This window comes from Tyto alba, unplaced genomic scaffold, assembly GCF_018691265.1.
Source record: "Tyto alba isolate M040663 unplaced genomic scaffold, T.alba_DEE_v4.0 Super-Scaffold_20000042, whole genome shotgun sequence".
Classification (NCBI taxonomy): Eukaryota; Metazoa; Chordata; class Aves; order Strigiformes; family Tytonidae; genus Tyto; species Tyto alba.
The window spans coordinates 12,801,753-12,817,426 of record NW_024881293.1 but is presented as its reverse complement, the minus strand read 5'-3'; the positions used below and the strand labels follow the sequence as shown (position 1 = coordinate 12,817,426).

The following is a 15,674-nucleotide window of genomic DNA, read 5'->3' as shown; positions in this document are numbered from 1 at the left end:
CAAATAGCTCCCTGCTACAACTCCATAGGGGGATTTAAAAACAACAAAGTATTAGACTGCTTCCTATTGTGCATGAGGAAGGAGACAGGTAAATATTAAAACAATTATTTTCATAAAGCCAAAGACAGCACCACTGAAATCAGCAGAGGTGCTGAAGTGGTAGAGAGCACACCTCACATCTAGTTTTCCATAAAGAAATGCTCCCCTTTCTGCTTGGCAGGGAACTTGGTAATGACCAGGGTGTGTGACATGCTGCTCTCCAAGCAGGATGGCTAGGGTCATTGCTCTAAGGAATAAGAGGACAGCCTTTACAAGAAATTACTCTTTGTAAGGGTCTTTGAACTAGGGATCTCTAAACTCCAGTGTAGTCTTGAGTGGATAGTTCAGTACTGCCCATTCTGGACCCCAATCTGGAGCCACAAGTGTAGAAAATCCTGTTTATGAAGACTGGAAAAACGCAGTAGGAGTGCACAAATGCTTGTGTCATTAGCCTGTCTGCTTGGAAGAGCATGTTTGCTGCATGTAGAGGCAAGCACAAACAGCTCCAACAGACACACGCAAAAACTCCACAGCTGGACTGGAAGGTCTTTACAAAGAAGAAAAACCTCAAGTTCTGGCATCTGGTGGGAGAGAGTTACGGAGGATATCAGGAGAGCACCAGGGCTGCTGGCAGCTCACGAGGAAGCAGCTGCTGTCTCTGGTCAATAACAGGGACAGAGGGGCACAAGCACCTGAAGAGGGCAAGAGAAAGCAGGTAGCACTTACGGCCTCAGGCTCCTGGAGCACTGCCAGGATGAAGATGACATATTTCTGCCCTGGCTCCAGGGCTCTGTTCTCGAAGTTGTCGTAGTGCTTCATGTCCCCCAGGATGAAGTGGGAGGGAAGGGAGCGAAAACGGGCAGCAATGTAGGGCTTGGGGAAGTCCAGCTGTCGAGAGTGACGCAGACTTCGGCGTCGGAGCCTGGCAATGTCCTGAACGAGCTGGAGGAAGCAAAGGAACACTCTGAGCCCCTGATGTCTTCAGCACCATCAAGGGAGCAGGAAGGAAGGAGAGCCAAACCATCCCACTCAAGACTGGCCACACCTTGGCTACTCAGCACGTGGAGCACAGATAGCCCTGGCTCTCAGGTCACCATCCTGTCCCTTACAGCTGTTTGCTCTCTCCCTTCGCTTTCACCCACACTCACCTCCTCCAGGTCCATCTCCTCGGGGCTACCCAGGGGATTTAGGAACTGTCCTCCTCGGGACTTCCTTAGAGGCACCACCACAATGTAGTAAGCCCTAAGAGTCAGGAATAATGAGAATAAATAGAAGGAATTAATCTCCTTCTACAAGCTACAGAAGAAAAGAATGCACACAGTGATGTGGAAGGCTAGGTTTACCCAAACAGCCCCACTGGCCCAACCCAGCAAGTCCCTTATTTTTCATTTAGCACAGTTGTTATTGGAGCTCCTGGAACGAGCCTGGATTCAATGTCAACTCCGTACGACATGTCTTCTTATTTACTCCCTTTGCATTTCTTTGGCATCCCCTGTTAGCTCTGGGAAGTGGCTCCAAAAGACAAGAGTCAGGCAAGGCTGAAAATGGAGGGAACGCACTGCCTGCCACTGCCGTTGTGGGTTTGTACTGTGGACTCCAGTCACCAGGGCCAAACCCCACAACATAAACTGAGCACCCCACATCTGCAGTTTAACAGAAACCTACTGGACAGGCGCAGAGCTCTTCACATCTGGGAGAATCACCACCACGTTGCCATCAGCATCAGGCTTGTGGGTCACCTCTGGCTTCTTTGATAACATGTCAGCAGCGGTCCAGGCCGCGACGTTCTGCTGCAAGCCACCCATGCTATTGCCCCGGTTCATGAGAGCAAAGTTGTAGAATGTACGAGGCTTCAGGTTGGTGATGAGTTTCTTGGTGGTGCGGCCATCCACATCAACATTCAGCCCGTTGTACTGGATCTGTGGGAGGCAAAGAGGCAGCAAAGTTGTACCATGTGAGCAAAGCTGATGCTGCTCAAGCAGCCAAACTCCTTCCTCCCCGCTGCTTTGGTTTGCAGAGAAGGTGGGGCACCCAGCTCTGCCAGCGCTGGAGCAAACACAGTAGTAGGAGTCATGCGAGAGAGAAGCTATCTGTCTCTTACGCCCACTGCACAAGAGGGTCCCCAAGCACAAGGCAGATGCAAGACAAAGCCTTGAGACTTCTCTGAGAAGAGAAATTTTTATCCAGAGATGGGAAAATTGTGGTAATTTGCCTAGGGAGGCAATGATTTGGTAACAGAGGTGGGAACGCAACCCAACAGCCCTGATTTTCAACCCATCTCCTTCATCGAGTGATTAACCATTACCCACCCATATCTGATGCCAACTCCAGATTCCTGCCTCTTACAGCGTCTTATTCAAGCCAACAAGACAAGAACTGGGAAGGAACACAGTTCTGACTCCTCCATTCCACTTGCCTTGTATGGGGTGGGAGAGTTGTAATTCTCAGGAAACTCCCAGCTCAAAAGGACAGATGTCTTTGTCACCATCTTCACCTTGAAGTTTTTGGGTAAAACTGCTGAGAGAAGAGTGAGGAAGAAGGGGAGAAAGGAGAAGAAAAGGCAGCGGAGGGAAGGATGAGCAAGAAAGAGAAGGAAGAGAATGTCAGGCACTGGCAAAAGGGCCTGCCAGTTTGGGTCTGGCTGCCGCTGCAGAATGGTAGGGCTTGCTCTCTCCTCCACACTTTGCTTGAGTTTTGCCAAGGTGCATCTCCCAGTGCTCCCTGTCCCCATGCCTAACCCCAGGGAGGGGTGAGGGAGGGTGCGTGGCTTTGCCCACACACTTATGGGTCTGGGTGGCTGCTGCAGGAACGAGGTGCTGGCTTTCTGAGCATGCTCAGGTGAGGAAACCCATCCCAGGTCACGTTTTGAGATTTTTTGCTTTTTGTGTTTTCTTTTGGCTGTTTGCAAAAGCTGAAGAAAACGCTCTTCCCACCTGTATAGCGACTGGCCCCCCACTTCAGGCGCCAGTGAAAGAAGGGTGTCCGGACTTAACTTAGAAGAAAGTGGTAAAAAGGACTTACCTGGCACAAGGCAGAGAGGAGCTGAGGGACTGAGTGTGAAACCAGAGTGCTTTGCATTTACTCACGAGCCTGGCTGAGCCTGGCTTGACCTCTCCAGCTCTCTGCCTCCCGGCACCAGCCCCGGTTACAAGGAGAGAGAGGGAGGAGAAACCGGTAAGTCCTACCTTGATCCAGCTGGAACGTCCGATACTGGACGGTCGGGCTGTACGGCCCAGGGCCTTTACTGGTGTGAGCACGGATTTTAACATCATAGGCGGTGTTGGGTTTGAGGCCGTTGAGAGTGTACGAGTTCTCTGGGGAGGGGGGCAGGTCTTTTTCCAGCGGGTTGCCGGGAGAACCGGCTTCCCGGTAGGCCACGGTGTATTTGATGATGGCTCCGTTCCTCTCAGCCAGCACGGGGGGGAGCCAGCCAAACTGGACCGACATGGAGGTGATGTTGCTCGCCTCGAGGATTTGGGGGTAACCCTTGGGGATGTCTTCAGGGGTGGTGAGTTCCTGCACAGCTTCCTCCCCAAAGCCAGCCCGGCTTTTCACGGCCAGCTTGAAAACATACGTGGCGCCCTTGTGGATGCTGGGAGCGGTGTACTTATCCTCCAGGGCCGTGAACTCCAAGGTAGCCAGGGGGTCGACATCCTTGCGGCCAAACTGGAGCCGGTAGCCCATCACCTGGCCTTCCGCATCCAACGGAGGCTCCCATTTCACCAGAAGAGTGTTCTCCTCTGTCTGGTGCACGGACAGGATGGGCTTCCCTGGGACTGGGAGAGAAGAGAGACACCTTCAGTCACACGTGGGGTGGGGTGGCTGGTGAGGAGATGCAGCAACTCTTAAGCTGCAGCAACAGGTTCCTCAAATCAGTGGCAAGGTTTCAGCTCAAGCCTGTGTACTATGGTCTATCTTCCTGTGAACCAAGCTGCTGCTACCCATCCGCGGTACAGGTGGATGGTCTCTATCAAGTTTAGGAAATGAGGTGCACTGCCAATGTGTCAGCTGTGAGGTACTGACATATTTCTGGATTTATTTTCTTCCTTTTCCTCAGGATGGAAAGGTGTGCGCAGCTCCTGCCTTATCACTGGATCACACACCCTCCCACAGCTGAGAAGAATGAACTCAGGAGTCCTGACTCCCAGCCTCCTGTCCTAATCACTCGAGCAGATTGCTTCCCAGGGCAGGGAAGAACAAACACTGGAGTCCCCCAAACTCCCTTTCTCTCTCTCCCTCCATTACACAGCACAACTCATGAAGAAAGAGACTGGAACAGATTGGCTCAGGCTGGGAAGTCCAGAGCAGCTGAAGGTGAAGTAATGAAGGATGGGAAAGGAAGTCTGGGCAGCCCCAGGTCCTGAGCAGCAGGCATGAGGCCAGCTAAGCAAGTCTGGCACGCATCTGATCACCCAGTTGGGTACAGAAAGAAGGAAGCACACAGAGAGCGGAAACAGAGCCCAGAATCTGTGCGAGGCAGAGGACAGGGAGAGTTGCTGCTTACTCTGTGCAGTTTCTCTCCTCTGGAGGAAGGGAAAAGATAGCTGGGTGTTGGTTTGTTTTCAGTTAGCTCCCTCCTTAATCTGTCACTTAGTTCCTCCAGATCTGGGGGGACATTGCAGGAGCTCAGCAGTGCCGTGCTTCTGTCTAATGAGCCCTGGCACTGCCCGACTGCTAAGCAAGTCCACAGCCTCAGTTAAATGACATGTGTAGGCTCAGAGGTTCCTGAAGCTGGAGAAACCAGAGCATTAATTCCAGCAGCTCACGCGTCATTTACACTCAACTCCACTATTAGAGATCTAATTTCCTTCTCTCCGCCTTGGTATTTCTTCTGGTGGAACAGGAAGAGGAGAGAGAATGGAGTTAGGAGAGATCCCAGCCCACTCTCGCAGCGTGAGTCCGACTGAGGGTCGGCAGGTTGGAAAGCTGTAGTGCGGCTAACAAAGCGAGCAGGAGGGAGCTGGCAGGGAAGGATGCTGCCTGTGTCAGGGATCTGGGCAGAGTCAAACTGGGGAAACCACTCTGCCTGCTGCAGCGACTGACATCTGAACGCAGGAATGAGGGGCTGTCTCTGGAGGAAATGCTTTATTCATTTCAAACTGCCAAAGAGTGGCTAGGGAGCAGTGCTGGGAGAGCCTCCCTTGGAAATGCCTGGGAAACATTAAAGAGAAAAACAATACCATTACCTTTATGTTTTGGTTTTTATCACAAATGTTACTATAATCAGCTGAGCTTGAAAATATTACATTTGCACAACAAATACTGTTTGGAAGAAAGGTGAGAAGAAAGTGCTGGCGGGTGGGAAAGTGTTTTATTTTGCAATTGGTTTGGACAGTAAAGGAGAAAACTGGATGTATTACTGTATTTAAATTCAGCCCCTAGCCCTGAATGATAAAGAAAGAAATCTTTCCTCTTAGAAGGCATATTGACTCAACACTGCAAAGAAGATAAGAATGTTACAGAGCTATTTGAAAGATTTTCTTAAAAATAGCTATTTCAAGTTGGGGGAAATTGAGTTTTGGGTAATAGCTACGGTGCTGGAGAAAATATCCCTCTGTGACTGATCACCTGCACTGCAAATCCTAATGGGGAGAGATGAGGGAGGCTGACAAGAGAGAGTGACAAGGGAGGGAAGGCAGAGAGAAAGGCTCTGGGAGAGAAAAATGAAAAGAGTAGAGAGCCTCAGGAAGAAGGAAACGAGACGAGAGAACCAGGGAACTAGTGAGAAGAAACATGGGCAAAGCCGGAGGGGGAAGGAGAAGAGGGCGAGTGAAGGAGAAGGCTTCTGACAGCGCACTGACACTACAAGGCATGAGGACAGGAGCCTGGACGCTGGCATCCAAACATACCCTGCTGTAACAGCTGCAAGAGTTGGTGTCCTGGAAAGCAACCTTGTTCTTTTGTGTACTGTTCTCTTAACTAGGCAGGAGAGGCAAGAGAGGAGAGAAAGGCTGAAATCCCATTCACTTGTCTGAACACAAGACCTTAAAATGAGATGAAGATGAGAGCTAGGGCAGGGAAAAGGCAAGGGCATGGAGGGCAGTGGCGGTTCCAGCCTTGTGTGTTCCAGGCCAGGGCTCCTGAGTCCTCTCTGTCCTGTACGCTCAGCTGAGTGTCTGTGCTGCCTCCAGAGCTGGAGCAGAGGTTTCCAGGTTAATTATGCAGTGCAGACCGAAGACCTTTGATCCCTGCAGAGGCAGAGAGCAATGTTCTTCCAGAATCAAGGGATGATGTCAGTTAATGCAGCTGCGGGTTGAAGATGACTGCCCCAAAACTAGGGGAAAAATAAACAGATAGCCAGGGTTGGGCAGTTAGTAGACAAAGCAAAGAAAAGGGGAGAAAGCCATCACCTGACAGCAGGAACAAAAGAAAGAGCATGAGTGAAATGGGCTGACAGAAAGTAACGACATTCCAACAAGAGATGGGCTGGACGAGGGACAACACCAGGTCGAGGCACTGTAGCCTCCCTCCGCTGCACGAAACCCTTCCCACACTGCAGAGCAGCGGTTTTAGCTGTGAGAGCAGAAACCACAGGAATGCAGATGCTGAGAGGACAGGTGGAGGGTGCACCTCTTCTTTCTGCCTGCAGCACAACTGTTTGGAGAAGCAAGAGATACCCTGTTGCCCTTTGTCATTCCTCTGTTTAGGCCTGCCATCCTAGCTTGGCATCACATCCTCTACTGAGGCTGATAGATACTTTGCCAAGAAGAATAGGTCAAAGGGAGGAAAGAATCTGGGTGGTATGTGAAGACAGAGCCCAGGTCCCAGAAATGCAAGCGAGGAAAGGTCAATACTGTCAGTACTTTTCTCTCTGCTAGTCCTGAGCAAAGAGGGGATGTATATGCAGACATGATGCTAGAAGAAGAGTGGGCAGTATAAGCCACCACTATCTGCCTGCTGCTTTTCAGATCTCTGCAAGTCAACACCATGACAGCAGACCTCTGGCTCTCCTGTTTCCCCAGGGTACCTGTGTACGTCAACCATCAAAGCTACACAGTCTCTCCACAGTGTCAGACCAGGCAAAGATTTTCTTTACTTCTGGTGCACCGGAATTTACAGTACAAGAGATTACAAGCAATGAACTCATCCTCTGTTGCATTTCTGGGTGTGTCTGGGCTTTCTGCAGTGCTGGACAGAAAATTATCTCACTTAGTGAGGACTACGTGTGAGGAATGAAGGGGTTTCTGCCTTACTAGAAATACTTTTGTCTTCGGGGAAGCATAGCATTTGTTGCCAAGTCTGTCCTTCATGAAAGAAATGGGATGAAAGAAAGTAAATCTGGAGAAAGAACTTCTTGGCTTTAGGAAACTGGTGAATCCCAACAGTTCAGGAAGAGACTTACCTGCACCCTTTGTGGTGACCACTTTTGGTTTGCTGCGAGCACCATCTCCCTTCATGGTGTAGGCGGCTACAGTAATGGAATATGCAGTCTCAGGCTGGAGCCCAGCAATGATCATTTCCTATTTGTGAGATTCCAAAGGAAAATCATGTAAATATTCAGGTACATACACATGGGTACATCTCTCCTCCTTGCAGGAGTCTCAGCCCTTTTCTAGCATGCAGGAACATTCACTGAATCTGAAACCACAAGACACTCCGGGGCACCTGGGTAGATGTGGCAACTGGCAGGAGGGTGAGAGCCACGTTCCCTTAGCGAGAGGCCCGCACACCCCGGCTGCGAACAGTCTCTCTGTAAACACAGCATGTCTCTGCAGGGCCCTGGTTCAACGCGTTCTCTTCCAGATCCACCTCTCACACATTCCCTATCTCAACACAAACTGCTTCAGCCATCAAAACGCTGTTGTGCTCTTCAAAGTGTTCCTCTTCACTATGCTGTCTCAGAGGAAGTCTCAACAGTTTCAGGGAGATTACCTCTTTTTTGCCATTACCCCCCTCCCTTCTCTCCTCAGAGATATTTTTTAATGCCTTCATAATATTAAAGGGATTGCTTTAATGCAAAGTGCAAGACAACATTTTCTGCTCTCACGCTAAAGCTCTCTGCTAAATCCCCAATACCCTCCTTCCTCCATCCTCTATCAGCCTCACCACACCTGGCTCCCAAGAGCTTTTGTTCGCAGACTGGCCTCAAGAATAGCTCTTCCCCATGAAGTATTCAGCCCTTCAAAGGGCTGTGTTGTAAAAGGAATACCCGTGCTAAATCAAACAGGATGAAAGCATATGCAGCAGGGTTTTCTCCAAGGCCCTGAAAAGCAGGGAGATGTGGATGTAGTGCATGTTTTATAGCCTTCCTCTCCCCTCACCCCCCACCGCCCCTTTGTGCTTTCAATATTAAATCTCAAGGCAGCACTGGGGAAAGAAGTTGCTGGTCCTGAAAATCTGTATCGCGCTCAAAGCTGAGCAGGGAGTGGAACAACAGAACTTCAAAACAGCAGAATTTTAATCAACAAGTGTGGAAGCCATCAGCTACAGACAGGTCTGTCTTCTAGAAGTCAAGAAACCTGTTCTGCTTTCACACATGCCACTGAGTTTTATTAAGATTTTAGGCATGAGACTTTGCCTTTCATGTGACTCAGTTTCTCCATCTGTAAAAGAGAGACCCCTCACTTTTGTAGGGTACTTAGCAATCTCTAGGAGACATGAATACATTCCATTTAGTAGTGCATTATCTTGGGACCCTGCCATTCCAAGAAGGAAATGCCTTCTCCTACTGCTTTGTAGCTGTAAGATCACAGAAACCACTTAGCACTTTAGCAGAAGTAGCAAATGCCAAACAGACAAGCTGATTTTAAGGTCTACTTAAAAGGTAAAAGGGCCAATAGTGATTCAGTGCTTTGTATTAACGGGTATCGTAAGAATCTTGGCCCTTTAAAGGCACAAGGCATTTGTTCATGCCTGATAACTTAGGAGTTATAGGGCTTTGGTTACCCAATGCTTTTCAGCCTAACTGTTATTCCAACACAAGCTAGAGGTGCTTGCAGACCAGCCCATCTTCAAGCATATGTTCAAGGTAGTCCCAAATTCAACATCCCATCTGCTTCCCCGTGGACGAGCAGCAGACTCATCTTTCCTTCAGAGCCAAGGGGAAAACCCTGCAGTACTGTTGCGTGCTAACAAACTACACAATCACACAGGGTTGCAGAGCAAAGTGAACAGGGTGGGGACAATGCATGGGAACACCAACAGGCTTTAAAACAGGCACACTGGAACTGCAAAAAACAAAGGAAAAGGAAAATATCACACCACAACAGGAAGTGGGAGAAGGGAAGGGACAGAACCAGGATGGGAGGATTTTTACTTTTTTTACTTACGTATTCAGCAGTGTCATCTGTTTCCCACTGGGCAGAGAACAAGAGAGGTTTTGCACATGAGAATACAAGAGGGAAAAGAAGGGAAAGACAGAGACACAGCATGAGGAAGGAGTCCCTGAGCAAGCAGCCACACAAGGTCAGAAGTTACCAGGCCAGCATGAAGGAAGAAGTAGAGTGGGAGAAATTAGTAGATTCCACTGTGGCCTTTGTCTGTCTTAAAAGACTTCCCAGACACAGGGAGGATGGATGGTATTTAGTTCAGTGCTGGGACAGCAGTTCATACTCTTCCACAATAGCTATTGTCTGGGAGTGCAAATGAACTGCAGAAAGACAACATACACCTTGTCATAGAGACAACTCATCTACTTTCTCCAGCATCACGTTGCTTGGGATGAGATAAAGCGGCTGGAGCACCCACCCCCTCAAACCTTCCACGGGAAGAGACTGGAGCAAGAGGCGAGTCCTTACCTGGGCGTCAGCCAGCATGATATCCTTGATCTGGGGCAGCCCCCTGGCCTCTCCGTTCTCCATGCGCACATAGTGGACCTGGTAGCCGCGGATCTGGCCATGCTGGCGGTTCTGGACTGGAGAGCGCCAGAACACTTGGATTGCAGTGGAGTTCAGGACCTCCACCTCCACTTTCCGAGGCGGCGCACTGGGCACTGAGAGGAAGGGAAGAAAGGGGTAAGACTCACTTGGGGACTTCTATCAGGAGCCCGTCACTTCACCTATGGGACATACCCACAGAATCTACAGCCCTGAAAGGTGGGGGGGACATAACAGTCAAAATAGATATCCCATCATCTGCCACGGCCTTTATTCAGAGAAACAGGGAAGCAGTTCTGGGGGATCTAATCTGCCTGGCTCGGAGATATGCGTGGAAAGAGGTCCATCTCATAGTCTAGCCATTCTTCCACAGGCTTCTTTATCCCCAGTTTGCTCAGATGAAAGAAACCACATAGTTCCAGATCACATTCTGAGGAAAATGCCAATTCTAATGAGCCAGAAAAGCCCTGGTCCTGCCTGTGGGACATTCAGGTGGAGAGGATGTGGAGGGAGACTTGCCCTTGGAGTTCCCTTGTCTCTCAGGCAGGGCAGGTGGGTTGGTGGTTACAGACACTGCATAATCTCAGGACAGGAAACAAGAGATGTCTTGGATGGAATTTGGGCTGAATTTTTGGAAATAATAACAATAATTAATAATAAAGGGCATGACAGCTTCATCTGCCAGAAAACCATACTTCCTCTGAGCAAGGTATTCTATCCAATTGGCTGTGGGCAGATGCTCAGGGAAACAGAACCCACACTGGGGACAAACCTGTTGCTTTTTAAAAAATTCTTTTTATTTGGGATGGAGGAACAAAGCCTGAGAAGTTTGGAATTTACTTTTGTTATTTACTTGACCTATATTATTTGAGAGTCCTACCTCATCCTCACAGTGAGGGTGCTCTCCCTTCATGCACACATTCACATTTTTTCCTGGTGTTATTTTACTGTAGAAATACCAGGGAAATTCAAGTCTTCTTGTTCTCGTTTGTGCTAAAAGTCTCTGAGCTGGGCCGCTGAACTGGAGTCTAAACCACTTATCACTGAAGGTTTTTTGAAACTTTAGCAGAAATTCTTCCTTTCTACCACTAACCAAAACTGTGACTTAAAGAGGAGATAGTAACAAGGAATGTATGGGAAGAACTCTTAATATTTTAAAAGTTTCTGGCAGCAATCGTCTCCTCTTCTCTGATCTCATTTCCTTGCTGCCTCAGCTGCTTCCTTGCTCAGCAAGAGCATCTTTTCAGGAAAAGCGGTGCAGTCAAGGCTCAGAAGCTTGGTATTTTTAAAAACGCCAGAAATCTAAAAAAAAAAAACCCAACCCTAAAGCAGAGAAGGACAACCCTACATATCCCAATTCTCAGAGGGGCTCGGGGAGATGGCAGCAAAGGATGCTGCATGTCTTGGACCGGAGGCTGTGCTGAAGCCTCATTCAGGCTTTGCTCCTACGCTACACGAGCCACGAGAAAGGACTCGAGGTGTCCTCCCCAGCATGGGAAAAGCCCACTCCAGGGACACATAATCACCAGGGGACTTGGGAGAAAACCAGAAAAAGTGCAATTACCATCTTCGTCTGTCCGGACGATAACCGGCGAGCTCTCCGGGCCCGGCCCCACCTCCGTATGAGCCACGACAGTGATGCGATACTCTGTCCACTTCTCCAGGGACTCCAGTAGGATCTGACTGGTGGTTGGGGGGATATCATTCACCTCCTTAAGCTCCGTGTCCTCAGAGTCCAGCGCTCGATAGTAGACGCTGTATCCAGCCAGGACGCCATTTTGGCTTTCAGCCGGAGGCGGCCGCCAACTTACCAGAATGGCGGTGGATCTGGTGCTGACGCATTTTACGTCTTGAGGGGGGGCAGACGGTTCTACGAGGGGGGAAAATTCAGGAAGGAAAGGGAAGAAGGGGGAAAAAACAAAAGATGGGAAAGATAAAAGAAAAAAAAAAGGAAAATGATAACAAAAAAATCTAAAATAAAACGTACAAAAATTTGGTTTAGGAAGATAAAATTAAAAAAGAAGAGAGCTTTTTGTTGTTGTCTTTTTTTTTTTTTTTTTAAATGAAAAGAAAAAAAAGTCAACGGAAGTGTAATGGGGCATTAAAACTGAAATGTTATAAAGCAAAGGACTAAAACAGCAAGCGGGCTAGCCAAGAGGGGTCCTGCTGCTTCTACTTAGTGTAGCTGGAACAAAACTAAGCACCCAGCTTTACCCTATAAAAGACCTTTCCTTTAGCTCCTTGTTTTACAGCAGTCTGGCAAACCCTGCCCTGGCTGGTAAAGCACTTGTTTCCAAACTGCTGTCTCTGGGATCTTGAATTTCTTTGAAGGGATCTGTGAAAAGTAAGTAAGAAAAGCACATCTTTTGCCAGGAGGCTTAAATTTAAGTGTCTGTACCTCCAGATGGAAGTTATTAGTTGTCCACAGACTGAAGGAGGTGAAAAACCATGGTGCTAATGCCCAGGATACTGCCAAGCAATGAGCCCACAATGTGTTTAGATAGGAGGGTTTTAGAGAAAAGGAGAGGCAGTGGGTTTGACAACGTATTCAGGTACCCAATGGGGTTTTCAGAAGCTGTGGCAGGTCTAACTCCTATTGCACTCTGCATAAACTATGTCGAGGTATTTCTGAAAGTCCCAGGAGGACACCTTTGGAAATGAGGCCCTACGCAGCCGCATGTTCTCACGGTGGCAGCAGTCAACTGTCAGAGGGCTGATTTTCAGGAGATGGGGAAGGTGTAAACCACAGCTTTCTAGTGCGGGGCTGCTCACTTTGGTGTTTACTGAGCTGCAGTAGGTAATTTTTAGCACAGTCTGCTCAGTAGGAAGCAGGACGCTGACACCAGCTCTGTCAGACACTACGTGCCAGGGTGCACGCTGCCATGCCATGGCCGTGCCTCGAGATACAGGGAAACTGCAAAAAACACAGGTTTGCTGATGGAAATGCCATGGGCCTGAGACCTTGGCAAAGTCTGGACAAAGAGTCTGGCACTTCTGCACCCCAACTGTAAGCTGGTTGCTCCGGGGAATCTTAGACCAGACTTGTTTCAATCACTAATCACAACCAATCAGCTCAGGTAAGCAAAAGGAATGATACATTTTCAAGGCAACTCTGCAAATCTCATCTCACCCAATGCAGTCAAACTGCAGTAAATAGCTCTTAACTCTCTGCAGATGCTGCCAGAAACTGGGGTGTCCTTATAAGGCCCCCAAAGCATCATCTGCAAGAAGCACAGAAGTAGATAAATGCTGGTCACCATTTCTCATTTCTCTGTTGCTTTTTAATCAACAAAAAGCTCTTTTTCTGAGGAATGATTTTTCCAAACCTCTTACTCCCATCCCTGAGTCACAAACAGATGTTTAGGCCCAGCTTGCCTTGAGGACTCTGCTAAATCAAGTCACACTTTGCCAGGTTTGCACTGGAGTGAGAGCCACATGCTTTGCATATGCCTCCACAGAAGTGGGTTTTGCACAAAGGGTAAAGATAGTCCTTACACCGCAGTGCTGAGCACTCTGTCCAGTAGGACATTTTGGGTGTTGTCCTCCTACTTCCTTGCTTTATTGCTACATTTTGGCTGTATTTAAAATGACAGAATGAAATTCTTATCCTCAGAAATCCCACTGCAGAGGGTGATGATCCCCAGCCATGGCTAGCCACGCAAAATAATACAAAATATGTAAACCAAACAAAACCAAAAGGAACAAACTGGAAAATAAAACATAAATCAAGCCAGCAATTTGAAACAAAAAAACATCAGAAAGGAAATCATAATAATAAAATAATACTGATATAAAAAGTGACTCCTTCCAGAACATTCCCAGTCTGTTTACCTACCTTCCACGCTTCAACTGCTAACTTATTAGACTTTCTTACAAGAGAACGAGAGAAACTGAGCTACGAGGCCAGACCAAGCTCCTGGTGGGTTTCTGCACATGACTGGCTTTTAAAATGCCACCCTGCCCCACTGCTAGCTCCCCCGACTGAGTTACCCCCCTTCTGCCAGCAGAGCCCTAGCTATTGTGGTAATGGCAATTTTGTACCCCAATCGACTCTCTTTGGCTAAGCTACATGTACAGAGACCAGCGAGCAGGGCGGCAGATTCTCACTGATGGATTTGCTTCCCCCTACAGCTCTCTCCCTCTGCTGTGATTGATGCAGCACCGACATCTCCAGAACGGAGGTGCACTGCTCCTTCCCACACTGCAGAAGCAACTCAGGTGCCTTTTGGGGTATGGAGGAAAAGACTCAACCCTCTTCCCATGCCTGCCATGATGCTGTTTGCTTCTTTTTTTCTCCCCATCAGGGGCTGGTAGTACTAAAAGCCACCTTTCCTTTTTAAGAGTTCAGCCAAAGCCACCACAGCTAAGAAACCCACTGCAGAGAGGGTCTGACCTGACCTACCCTTTCCATCCCGAAACTCATTATGAAAGCCCCAGTAAGCAGAGCCGGAGCTCCAGCTGGCACTTGGGTTCACTGTTTGCACTGGCAGCTGCTGCGCGTGGTCACGCTTGCTTGCTCACTCACCCTCTACGCTCCAGCACAGGGACCTACTGAGAGGCCCTGGAGTGAGGCCTCCTTTTGGGATGGTTTGCACTTTCTCTGGTCAAAAAGGCAGGGTGGGTGGGTGATGGGGGAGAAGGCCCGGATCCCACCCGGACCCCCTCCCCGTCACTCTCATCGACTACAGCACCTGGATGAAAACAGCCACCAAGTGCTGGCTGGCCAAACTGGAGACGCATCTGGGGAGTTCATGGCACTGTGAGTTTCCTTCACAATCCAGCCCAACCTGCGTGACCCTGGAGACGTGCGTGCGTGCGTGGGGACAGCATCGAGAAGGGGGGAGCTGTATGCAGGAGGCAAAGTACCACAGCCCAAACCGGAGGCCGTGAGCTCACCTCTGCAACAAGCCCCTTCGCTGGAAAGGGAGCCCCAGCACAGGCAAGAGCCCCTGAGCCAGGAGATCATCATCTTTGTTTGCTGGCCTCTGTTTTTACCAGGCAGACAGCTCTTTGGGACACCCCCCCTCCGCCCTCCCACAGGCTCCAGGACATACATGAGTGTGTGCAGATCCACGCACGTGTGTGTGAGCGAGCCTGCAGCAACAGGGTGGACTGTATTTGTGAATCCGCTTGAGACCAGCCAGTACTCACCTGAACTGCATCTTTTACATGCTTTAAAGTTGACTGTCCAAGCCACAAGAATGACCCTTACTGATCTTGTACAACACGATGTTTTTTAACCCTTTAGGTACCATAGACTTTGTATAAGTTTCGTTCACTTCATATATTGTGAGGAAGTGGGAAGGGAAGGAGAGCAGAGCTAATGGGTGGGGGAAACATCCTTTCTTAGGAAGGAATAGAGGGTAAGAAAGCCCCATTGTTCCTCTACACCTGCACATGCAGCCTCACAGCACCCACCCTGCCACCCCTGTCTGTTGACATATGCTTTGCACTCTGAAATTTCTGAGTAGGAGAGTTGCCAAGGAGCCCTGGGAAGGTCATGGCTAGTTAGAAAGGGCAAAACAGCTTCTTCCAACCATGAGATTCTGTTATTTTTACAATCTACGTCTCTGGTACTTGAAGAGTTAAAACCCAGCTACTTCAAGAAGAAAAAGATACTTTACCTTTAGTTTAATGGATTTTACTTTGGTTATGATGCTCAGGAGGAGCCACCCTGACAGGGAGGTGGAAGGTGTTGTGCAGAAAGGTGTGCAATGCAGGGAGGGCTGCGGCATGCAGGCACATGCTTGCCAGCTGAGCTAGGAGGGGAAGAGCACTGAACGCCTCGGCAGGCTGCAGGAGGACGGAGGAGGCTTTGCC

The 15,674-nt window shown here is 49.0% G+C and overlaps 1 protein-coding gene across 30 annotated transcripts in view; it reads right to left on the bottom strand.

Moving 5' to 3' along the window:
• Positions 1-15,674, bottom strand: part of PTPRS (protein tyrosine phosphatase receptor type S) — a 163,345-nt gene that overhangs the window by 26,742 nt on the left and 120,929 nt on the right. For 11 of the 30 annotated variants that reach the window (XM_032994662.2, XM_042794896.1, XM_042794895.1 and 8 more), the window contains 9 exons: positions 11,419-11,724; positions 9,777-9,970; positions 9,309-9,335; positions 7,382-7,499; positions 3,225-3,815; positions 2,456-2,556; positions 1,705-1,958; positions 1,188-1,281; positions 766-981 (listed from right to left, as the gene is read on the bottom strand). In XM_032994662.2, the coding sequence (XP_032850553.1) occupies positions 766-981; positions 1,188-1,281; positions 1,705-1,958; positions 2,456-2,556; positions 3,225-3,815; positions 7,382-7,499; positions 9,309-9,335; positions 9,777-9,970; positions 11,419-11,724 (1,901 nt within the window). The remainder of the gene's footprint in view (positions 1-765; positions 982-1,187; positions 1,282-1,704; positions 1,959-2,455; positions 2,557-3,224; positions 3,816-7,381; positions 7,500-9,308; positions 9,336-9,776; positions 9,971-11,418; positions 11,725-15,674) is intronic. The other 19 variants (XM_042794916.1, XM_042794920.1, XM_042794917.1 and 16 more) reach the window with 5 other exon arrangements.